Raw genomic sequence first — 11,983 nt, 5'->3', positions numbered from 1 at the left:
TTTTATATTGTGAAAACCAAAAATAAAGAATACTTAAATCTATTCATTAATATGTTGGTTGTTGGATTGTAAAATCATGTAATCTGGAAATATGGATATGGTTCAAACAATTGGCGTTAAGAAAGTGTACAAGTTTGCTCCCATGAAGGACTACAGTTTCACGTTTAGTTTACTAATTTGTAGTTTATTATGGGAGTGATCTTGGAGCGGTGGCTACTTTACATCACACAGGAACCATGGGGAACAAATGTAGCCATCCTCCAGAAGAAAGGACAATGTCAGCACCAATTCAGAGATGAGCTTAGGATCTACAGCTGAGTGATACACAAATAAGATACATTTTTGTTAATAGGTAAGGTAGTTGAATGCATTTTTTTAGATTTAACTCCTGAGTTTAGAGTCACTTTAACTGCGGCAATAACCGGCCCCAGTGACGATCTCTCTGAGTCTGCTGGCAATTAGATTGTTGTCCCATGAGTTGGAAAATCTTTTGTAGGGTGAGGCTGAGAGTGAAATCCTCACATTCTGGTGGCAGTGGCACAATTTGAGACTGCCGCCTTTACACTCCCTGCATTATTTTTTTTAGGTTATTGGATGTTTTTACAGGCTCGCTATATCGTGATGACTACGCGTTTCGAGGCACAACCTCTTTGTCAAGTCTTAGGGCAAAGATCTGACTCCACTATACACGCACCGAACACAGCCTCGACACATTTGCAGACTTCCAACTGTAAGTTACACATATTTGTTCTTTCTCTCATGAATGGATGTTTTATTTAGATGCATTAATTTGTCCCTTTTTTGTGTGCTTTCATTTATTTTATATATTGAATTGTCCGTTGTTTTTAGCTTGTGTGTTTTTTTTAAAAACTAGAAATCTGCCCTGGAGTGTACACAGCTAGGATATGGGACCAGCATAATTATAGGAGGTGCCCCTACAAATGCTCAAATTACGTTTGATCCCTATCTACTCTTTACAGGACGCACATGGAAAGGCTGTATTTTTGGAGGTATCATAACAAAGTTAATACACACATAATGAAAAAATACAGTGTTTATGTTGGTATGCAGTACATTCTTTGTGAACAAAATATTTTTTTTTCCCCATAGTGACCAAAAATTAAATTATAAAAATGTAATAACAATAAATTGCATGCCACTACTGAAATTTTGATGGAAAACTGAGTAGGTTTTCCTTTTCGTGGTGTGATTTTCTAACCATTTTAAATGCAACCAATAGGGGGAAACCTTGCCATGCGCCTTCATACTAGCATGTTAGGAGACTGTTGAAACTACTTTAACCTTTTTTCAAACATTTGCCGAATTGGGTTGTATATACAATTGCTAACTATATATTGAAATAATGTTTCATGTGTATACATTTGTACCTGATTCTGTATTTTAACATTATTCTGTCCTGTGTTTTTTAGGCTGGAAAAGTAAAGAATGTGTTCCCAAACTGGTAGATGACTATATGGCAAATACATTTAATTTGGATGGCTTAGTGACCCATACACTGCCTTTTAACCAAATTAATAAAGGCTTTGAGCTTTTGGAGTCTGGGGAAAGGTAATATGGTCATAATAACAATTGTTGTTACTGGAATTTCAAACTATATCTGTGTTTTGTCTATTACTACCTAACGTGTATGTAGACCTTAAAGTCCATTTCCACCTTTGTAAGTGATTAGCATTTATTGTGGTAATGAAGAGGTGCAGTGATGCTGTATACCTGTGCACATTTCCATGACTCACATTTTAGGCTTTCCTTATTTTTTCTTAAAGGTTTTATTAGGCCTGAAGCCTAGAAATGTAATCTTTTCTCCACAAGAAAATCAGTCACACACCAGGATCGGATTGTAATCAGGCTGAAAAACAGCGCTCCCTCTCCCTGTTATTCATTGTAACATGATCAGTAAACTGCAGCTCTGCCTTTACACACAATACACCCTCCCCCCTCTAATGAATGGCAGAGCTCAGAAAGAGCTTGCAAAACACAGAGCCTTCCATGAGGATATGAAGAGGAAACCTAACAAAAAAAGTAAATTTGTGTGTTCATATACAGCTGCTGCATATTCCTGCTTCATGTACACGCGGTGCTGGCATATGCTGATTAAAAATACCTCTGCAAAGGTGCAAATGAGCATAAAATTGTGTAAATGCCTTTCTCTGCCCATAAAGTCTTGTAAAAGACCCTTTATTTTAATGGGTTTCACTAACAGCAAATACTTGGTGATCCTGCCAGTCCCACTCTCTTTCTTCCTCTTTCTGACCACTCCTAGCATGGAAGCAGAGCTATGCTGGCATGGTAAGTTTGCGCTCCTCAGCTCTTGATCAGAGTTATATTCACGGTGTGCCTGTACTCCTGCAGTCAGCCTGGCTGAGATGGCCCCTGCCCAGCCCTGATTGTGCTGAATGACATGACTTCTGCTTCTAGCAGGAGCCTTGTTGTCAACACCCTAGCAGTTTGGGTGAAACGTCCCATGACCACCAAATAACAGTCTAAGTTACACTAAAACAATGCTATTTTTTTAACACATCACAGTGTGCCTTATATTTAGTGACTTCACATAATATACATGTGAAAGCTGTCACTTAAGATGAAACTATGAGCAAAAGCCAAAATAAAGAAAAAGTAATTTAGGGTTAAACCAAACACTAATCCTCATGATTTATGTTACTAGAGGCCTGGCAGGTGCATGTCCTTTGCCTACATACTTTTCTGCTTTAATGTGTACTCTTTCCCTTCTCAGTAAGTTGGGAGGTATTCTCAGAAAGAGACTACTGTAAACACAATGTGTAGGAAGTGATGTGATTTCATTGCACTTCCTGTTAGTCTGGAGATTAGAGAACTGCTAATGTAGCTTTATTATTACTATACAGGATTTATATAGCGCCAACAGTTTGCAAAGCGCTTTACAATAGAAGTAAGACATTAAAATTACAATACAATTCAAGACAAGATGGTAAGGAGGGCCCTGCTCGTAAGAGCTTACAATCTAAAGGGTGGGGGGAAAGCTTTCCCCTGCTTCTATTTGCATAAATTGTTGGTATAGTGATCTATTGCTAATTGATTACAGACAGCAATAAATCACTATTGTGACTGATTTGTTGCTGCAGAGCTGCATGGGGCAAGAATCAAGCCATTGTGCAGTCCTCTGGACATGTTGGAGGTTGCATTTAAGGCTCCCTATAACTAGCAAGGTAACTACCACTTGCAGCAAGTTTCTTTTTCCTTTTGAAAAAAAAAGTTTAAATTATATTAATGAAAGGTGACTGTTGGAAGCACCTATGGCAGAGATATTTTTATTTTATTTTATTTCTTTTGTCCCTACAGTTGTTACTGTCAATTTTGGTGGCTTCCTTGTAAGCGCCCATACACGCGATTGTGTTTTGGCAATGTTATATGTGTTGGTTTGTTGTAGTGCCATTCATTTTGAATTGCACCCCAACACACCTCCACAATGCATCTGCATTGCAGCACACCACAATGCTTGGTAAGACACTACTGCGCATTGTGTTGTGCTGCATTGCCAAAAATGTAGCAGCTACTATTTTAGATCCATTGTGGTGAGTTGAGCAGCCCATTAAAATGAGTGGCCTGCCTTAAGGTAAGGCACGTTAAAACATGACTTAATGTGCGTATGTTTAATGAACTACACTCTGGTTTTAATAAGACCTAATTTGGGAGAAAAGAAAATATATAAAGACGTGAATGATAAAGGAATTTTTATACTGAATACTATGATTATGGGCAGGGCTCAAAATTTCAGATCCTGAGCTACTAGCCAGGCCTTAAAAGTTACTCGCCACCAGTTGACCTGCCTGACCTCACTCCATCCTATTCTACTTGTGCACAGATATACCGAGTGTACCTGGGAACAAACTAATCATTCTCTTGCTGGACCAATACCGGCCATTGCACAAACACACACACGACACAACACAACACGCGCAGCAGAACACATAGGGCATTACACGCAGCACAACACGCAGGGCATTACACGCAGCACAACACGCAGGGCATTACACGCAGCACTACACGCAGAGCATACACGCAGCATTACACACATGGCATACACACAGCATTACACGCAGGGCATTACACGCAGGGCATTACACGCAGGGCATACACACAGGGCATACACACAGCATTACACGCAGGGCATACACGCAGCATTACACGCAGGGCATACACGCAGCATTACACGCAGGGCATTACACACATGGCATACACGCAGATTACACGCAGCATTACACGTAGGGCTTACACGCAGGGCATGCTAGCAGCATTACACGCAGGGCATACACACAGCATTACACGCAGGGCATACACGCAGCATTACACGCAGGGCATACATGCAGCATTACATGCAGGGCATACATGCAGCATTACACGCAGGGCATACTAGCACCATTACACGCAGGGCATACTAGCAGCATTACACGCAGGGCATACTAGCAGCATTACACGCAGGGCATTACAAGCAGCATTACACGCAGGGCATACTAGCAGCATTACAGACAGGGCATTACAAGCAGGGCATTACACAAACACATTTGCTCATATTAATCAATACATTTGTGTGTCTAAACTGTATAGATCCTGTGGCACAGTAGGGGTTAATCACTGCTCTAACTTCTGCAGAGTTTACTCACAGTTAAGAGCAGAAAGCTCAGGTTTCAGAGCCACTGCCGGCCCGGGTTGCCCAGGGAACACTGACACTGACACTCTCTGGGAAAGAAAACTTGCACTGAGCATGTGCAATGCAAAACAGCCAGGACTTCCCCTAGTCAGCTGGGTGCTCTGAGGAGGAGCTGCTGATCGATGATCTATGGCTGGACGAGCAGCTGCCTCTGTCCATGACAGTGCCAGACTCGATAGCTTCATTTCCACTCGCCCCCACGCAATTTTCACTCGCAATTTGCGAGGGGGCGAGTGGAAATTTTGAGCCCTGATTATGGGTATTAACTCCCTTTTAGATTGTAAGCTCTCGTGGGCAGGACCCTCCTTACCATCTTGTTTTGATTAGTATTGTAACTGTAATGTCTTCCTTATATTGTAAAGCACTGCACAAACTGTTCATATAAATCCTGTATAATAATAATTATTACCAGAATACATTTATTACTAACCAGAATATATTTTTCACTATTATAGACGTTTATGTTACATTTTATAGAGAGGTTATGTAGGCATATGAATGCATTACATCATACTGCTGGACTAGGTCATGTTCTGATTACAGTGACAGATTTCCATGTAGGCCGCACTTATCCAAACATTAATTTTTAGTGCTGGTAGATGAGTGTGTACCCAGCACTGCTAAAGCACACACAACACCCAGCCATTTACTGTCAAAACTTTAAATCCAAAGAGATGTTTATTGTGTGTTACACATGCAATTAAAATTGTAGGAAATTATAATAATGTCATGCATGATGTTTTCTAATTAATGCATAAGCATATTAATAATGTACAAACTTTTTTGCTTCTTTAAAAGCATCCGAACAATCCTTTTCTTTTAACGTGGAAGACTGCTTCGTATTCGTGTTCTGTTCGGCAGTTCATTCTGAAGATACACAATTCAAAGGAAATTATATGAACTTGTAAAAAACTTTTATATGAACATAAACGTAAAACTTTATAACTACTAGTACAATCTGCCATGTAAAACCTTCCTTCTTGGCCATTTGACTAAACCTTCTGTAACCACTTCACCCCACAGTACATAAAATAAAGCATGAGTGTTTAAGTAGTGTATGACCTCATATATCTGTAACAGAACACCTCACTACTTTAGTTGATATCTTAACTTAATCTAACCTCTTTAACCCAACAAAGCATATAATAAGGTACATTGCGTCCTATATCTGTTAAGCAGAACTGTACTTACCTCCCCTCGCTCCCTTACCAGCATCTTCGCGTTGCCTTCTTAAGGGTTTGGGATCTTCAGCCATCTTGATTTGCACAGCCGGGACGACAAAACTACTGCTCATGTGAACGGGCGTTCATTCATCCTAGCATATGTCTCTTCTGCAGTAAAAAGCCTGCTATTTTTTTAAATTCAAAAGTATAGTTCCACTTTACTATTGAGTAAAACAAAATAAATATATGATTGCTATATCATGACTGAAGAAGTTACCATTCTTTTAACCAGGAGACAAACTAAAAACCTGACAGAGGTTTTACCCTTTTTCCGCATTATCCAAAACAAGATACAATTTTTACTGGAGTTGGGTTTAATGTATTAATGTTTATATATTTATATTAAATAGAAAAATGTGTATCTTTATTCCTGAGAAAGTAACATACCGTACGTCTCCAAAGTGACAAATTCCATTGCATTAAACCAAGGCAAAAAACTTTTCTCCACTAAAAAAAGGTCTGTGCTCTGTTTTATGAAATACTCTTGATTATACAGTGCAAAGAAGGTTCAAAACTAAAAGCAAAAGATGCCTGATAAGTTCCCCTCTTTTAAAACTTGGAAGCGATCTCTGTCTATAGCTTAGTGCAGGGTTAGACAACCTCAGCACCCTAGCTGTTCTTAAACTACAAGTCCCATTGCAAGACTGACAGGCAGAGGCATGACTCCCAGAGGCAGTGCCAATGTTGCCTGCCCCTGACTTAGTGTATAAGGTGTTGACTGAGCAAACGTGTTCATATCTATGGTGCATTACTAAGGCAGCTAGTGTGTATGGATATTTGCAAGAACTTGCGCTAATGGAAAGCAATAATATTAAATGAATAAAATTATATATAAACCAAGGACTAAAATTTGTACAAAAAATGATTTCTATAATTTTTAAGAAGTGTACCCGATTTTAGTATAGATATTTGCAAGAACTTGCGCTAATGGAAAGCAATAATATTAAATAAAAAATATTAAAGACGTTTAGCGCTGTACTATTTAACACATCTTCAGCTAGTGTGTATGATTACCTCCCACCTCAAGACACAATAGTGTAGCAGCCACCAAACACACATTCTATAAGTATAGTTGAGTAGTAAGAGGTGTGGTAACAGCTCCTGAAATGAAAGGGCACTTGTACCTGTACTGAGAGCAGCCAGCAGTCAAAATGTGGAGCCTATATGCTTCAACATGAGGGGGCCGAGTTACATAGGTAGGATAATCTAGCTGAGGGTTTTGGAGATATAACAGCTCCAGGAATGCATCATGGTGAGGGGCAGAGCAGGCATTGTTTTGTCAGGACAGCTGAACTCCAGGCACAAACAATTTCACCCAAATATATTCCTCAATAGCCGCAGGGGATGCAAAACTGCTGAACGCCACACTACAATGCTTGGCAACTATGACAAACAATTGCTGCTGCTACACTTGTGTTCATTTAAAGTGTATGTAAAGGCAAAGCCTTTTTTTAAATTTTACTTTTGTATAGAGTGAGGAAGGGTTAGATCCTCTGTCAAGTTTTTTTTTTGCAGCCTGTGTTCCTGCTGGGAACATTAACCCCTCTAATTGTGTCAGGGGGAATTCTACATTTTGGTGCTATCATATAAGCTAGAGGTAAGATGAATTCTTCTAATGGGGATCAAAGTTCTGGTGACATATGTTTAACATAGAAATTCCCCTGACTTTGAAGAGATTCCCTCTTGCTTTCTGTTGTTTCCCCAAGACAGGAAGTAAAGGGAAATCTCCCTAGCAGGACAAAGAGGGCATACAATACATCTAAAAGAAAAGTTTGGGTTATACATACACTTTAAAGCACATGGTATCCCCTGTATGCTGCAGAAAGAACCTGGTGACACATAGTGCTCTGCCATCTCTTGTCCTGCCATCTGAAGCCACAATGATCATGAGCCTGGAGGTGTTGGAGAGGAAAAAGTTTCAGGTTCATTTTAAACCACAAGGAGATCCCTCTGAACATCAAGTTCATGGCTGCAGCTTCCTTTAGATTTTCATGATTTCACCATATGTCACTGGCTACTTAGCAGATTATACAACCATGACATTGGTAAAGATCCTTGGCAATCAAAGAGTAAAGTAGTAAACAAGGGTAATGAACTACTGACCCACTTCTATGGCAGTTTTCACTGCTCCTCTAATAACATATACAGTACTTTAAGTAGACCTAGCATTAGATAATAGAATTTTTTTGTACTTCCTGCAAAATTATTTTCCCTGAGTTCATTGAGAGACACACAGCTATTAATTAAAGATAAACCATCAGACATCTCAACTCTCCCAGATGTTCCCGGAGTCTCCCGCTATAAGATAGCGGCTCCCGGACATTTTCTTCGTGGGGTGTGAGAGGGGGGGGCAGAGGGCACCTCTCTGAAATGAGAAGGGCACCTCACTGAAATTACTTTTTTCAGGTTAAGATGCCTGAACCAACTGCACCAGTTACACTACAAGGAACTATATTATCCAGCCTGTCTGCCAGTCAGCTGCTTGATAGAATAATTTTCATTGATCCATTCTTCATCCCAGGAGCTACAGGTCCTTACTTCTTTGGACGCTAGGAGAAAAACTTCTTCCTGTAGGTTTTTTGTGTGTACTTAGTGCCCTACTTAGTGGCAGCATATACCACTTGTATATGGCAGATCTTCACTCAACAACTGTGCCTCTTAATTAAAAAAGAGAAAGATCAGTTGCTATCGTGCTCTTCCATATAAGCCAGGTCACTATCTGCAAGGAGTTTGCATGTTCTCCCTGTGCTTGTGTGGGTTTTCTTTCGGGTACTCTGGATTTCTCCCACACTCCAAAGACATGCTGGTAGGTAAATTAACTCCTTTCTAAGTTGGCCCTCTATGCATGCATGTGAGATAGATTGTAAGCTCCTTGAGGGTAGGGGCTGATGTGAATGTGCAACTATGTAAAATGCTGCGTAAATTGTTGGCGCTATATAAATACCTGTAATAAATAAATAAAATCAATCAATAAATAAGCCAAGAGGTGTGAGGTGCTTTTTTTTAACTTCTACTTCCATATCTTGGAGAATTGTCCAAGTATGCACATTCATGCATAGGCATATTTAACCTGAGGTCCTCCATTAGACTAAAGCTGGTCATTCACCTATAGATTATCGGCAGATTTTCTCTGGTCAGATGGAAAAAGTGCAACAAATTCCTCCATCTACGCTAAACTGTGTGGATGGAGGAATCTCCCACTGGGCCAAGCTTCAGTATCTTGCTAGTCGGCCCCGCTGGCTGTCAAAATACCTGAACAATGTGATTGGATGCAGGCACTGTTCAGGTATTTTGAGAGTCAGGGGGGCCGGCTAGCAAGATACTGAAGCTTAGCCCAGTGGGAGATTCCACAGTTTAGCGTAGATGGAGGAATCTGTTGCACTTTTCCATCTGACCATAGAAAATCTGCAGAAAATCTATAGGTGTATGGCCAGCTTTACACATAAATATTGGCAAGGTCTGAGGACAAGATTGTGCTTGCATGTGTGACCGTTATCTGAGGTCCTTAAGCAAACTACCACAGAATAATGTGCAGGGTCCAACATGTCAAAGAGGAGCATGAGTTTTTTTTTTTAAGCATATAGATTTTTATTGAAATTTTCAATAGTACAATACAGAATGTATGATGAAACATCTGCGAAGTGGAAAGCAGAAATGGAAACACATCAGTAAAGACATCATGGAGGGAGCCTTGTTACGTAGTTCCATAAAAGAACTACATACGACTACATACGATGTGTATGAGCAAGGCATGTACAGGATGCAGTAGAGAAATGTACAAAAACATATAACTGCAAATAATAAAATACAAAGACAAAAACAAAAATAGAACCTCAATAGGCTGATAGAACAATAGAACTGGAGGGAGGTTGAGGTTCCAACCGAAGAAAAGATAGAGAAAATATGGTTGATAAGTGTAAATTCGTCAATTGATGGAGCATGAGTTTTGACAAATAAGTGAATACACTTTCATTTTCTCATATTGTAGGACCTGTTATTTTCCTTTAAATTGCCAGAAATGAAGACTGCAGATCAGCTTGCACAGGGCTAGTCAATCAAAAGGCTTGCGTTAATGAGCTCTAGAGAAAAATAAGGAGCAGTGAAATATATACAACATGCGCAATAATCTTAGCTAATCTCTATTTGTCAACAGTTATGCAAACTACATTATTAAGATCATATCTCTCAGGTACCCCTGGGTAATATATTATGGTGGTGGGCTATCTATGTTTGAAGTTTGCTTCAGGAGCTGCAGGAGAAGTTCACTTTCTGTGCATGTGGTGCTTGAAGCAAACTTTGTAAAGCTTTGTAAATCACTACTATGATGTTTTTGTTTCTAGGATGTAAGTGGGATTGTGTTATAATTTAATGTACAGTAAACTCCCCATTATGCGTTATTCAAGCAACCAGAAGAAAAAAAACAAAAAACCGAGGACATAATATATCCTGAATTGTTTTTTGCCAGTTGCTCGATAGTCATGTGTCACAATAAAAAATGTTTTTAGCAACTAAATGTATTTATTTATTGGGGGGGGGGGTGTTGTTGCTTGAGAGTTAATAGTAATTCTCAAGCAACCAAAAACTACAGTTATCCGGCATCTACCAATCCCCATGGGTGACGGATATCTGGGAGTTTACTGTATATGTGAAAAGTCACAAGATGTCTTCTGTGGTGACGTGTCTGCATTGCTTTTGAATTAATTGATATGCCTTAAGTCTTTGGCTACTTGATAATACCCTGATCAGGCAATTCTTGCCTACGAAGCAAATATCTGCTCAGATAATTTAATATGCTGCGGTCAGTATAAATTTATCTGAAAATCCAAAGTCTTCTGGCAAATTATGCAATACATTACATACAACATTACATAGCAAAAGTTCAGTCACAGCAAAGGTAGAAACCCCCCCCCCAAAAAACAAACAACTTTTGAATATAGTATTGAGCAGCTGTTTTCCAGGAAAGCAGGTATTATAACACACAAAGTTGGGTGAACACTTATTTTAACAAGAAGACAGTGTTTTAACAATGAGTACTGCAGGAAAGGTAAGCATTTTGCTTTTCAGCTTTATTTCATACCTCTTTTAACTTTTGCTTTATGCTCTCAATTAGCTAGGGCATGTGAAATCTTAAAGTTACACTGAACTCAGATGTTAAATCTTAAAAATGCATTCCGGTACACCAACTATTAGACATAATGTATCTAATTTGTGTATCTCTCAGCTGTAGGTCCTCAAATCATCTCTGAATTGGTGCTGACACTGTCCTTCCTTCTGGAGGGTGGCTGCTTTTGTTCCTCATGGTCTCTATGTGTGTTGTAAAGTAGTCACTACTCCAAGCTCACTCCTGTGATGGACTACAATCTCAATACAAATTAGTAAACTGAGGGTTATTCACAAAAAGGTGACGAGTTTGGAGAAGGCAGGAGAAGTGAACAATCTAGGAGAACATAGCTGATTTGGAAAAATTCTCCAATTCAGGTCACTTTCCAGTTCAGCTATGTTGTCCTAGATTGTTCACTTCTCCTGCCTTCTCCAAACTCTTCACCCTTTAGTGAATAACCCTGTAAATGTGTAGCCCATGACAGGAGTACGCTTGGAGTGGTGGCTACTTCACAACACACACAGGGACCATGGGGAACAAAAGCAGCCACCCTGCAGAAGGAAGGACAGTGTCAGCACTAGGGCTGCAACTATCAATTTGTTGGCTAATTATTTTTTTGGGCTAAAAAAAATGTTGGCAAAAAAAATAAAAATAATGAAATACAATATTTCATTTAAAATGAAATACACAAATGGAGTTTTACAAACAAAGTTTACTTCAGAATAAAACTGCATGCACATTTTTTGCAATCACAGCACACTGGAACACACAACATTGCGTTCCAGTGTGGGCAATCGCACTGCAGGTTGGAAGCTGTGTTTGGGGTGTTTTGAAAAGTGACTTTTACCCACCTTTTTAATTTTTTTTTTTTATAATTGTATGTATTATATTAGACATTTTAATTAGTTTCATTGATTTAAAATAATCTAAATTGAAAAACTCCAAGCCAATATA

At 39.3% G+C, this 11,983-nt stretch overlaps 2 protein-coding genes across 3 annotated transcripts in view; both read left to right on the top strand.

Annotated features, from left to right (window-relative positions):
* Window positions 1-5,560, top strand: part of LOC108793362 (alcohol dehydrogenase 1-like) — a 19,026-nt gene extending 13,466 nt beyond the window's left edge. For both annotated transcript variants that reach the window (XM_018564284.1, XM_018564285.1), the window contains exons 6-8: window positions 875-1,010; window positions 1,431-1,569; window positions 5,504-5,560. In XM_018564284.1, coding sequence (XP_018419786.1) covers window positions 875-1,010; window positions 1,431-1,569; window positions 5,504-5,528 — 300 coding nt within the window. In that variant the 3' untranslated portion in view covers window positions 5,529-5,560. The remainder of the gene's footprint in view (window positions 1-874; window positions 1,011-1,430; window positions 1,570-5,503) is intronic.
* A 5,394-nt stretch (window positions 5,561-10,954) lies between these two features.
* The window catches only part of LOC108793361 (alcohol dehydrogenase 1-like), a 28,563-nt gene continuing 27,534 nt past the window's right edge, over window positions 10,955-11,983 (top strand). Inside the window, exon 1 of the mRNA XM_018564283.1 lies at window positions 10,955-10,972. Within this exon, the coding sequence (XP_018419785.1) occupies window positions 10,955-10,972 (18 nt within the window). The remainder of the gene's footprint in view (window positions 10,973-11,983) is intronic.

The sequence above is a fragment of the Nanorana parkeri genome, unplaced genomic scaffold, assembly GCF_000935625.1.
Source record: "Nanorana parkeri isolate BGI_ZX_2015 unplaced genomic scaffold, ASM93562v1 scaffold742, whole genome shotgun sequence".
Lineage (NCBI taxonomy): Eukaryota > Metazoa > Chordata > Amphibia > Anura > Dicroglossidae > Nanorana > Nanorana parkeri.
The sequence above is the reverse complement of the archived record's forward strand: the minus strand, read 5'-3'. Positions and strand labels throughout refer to the sequence as shown.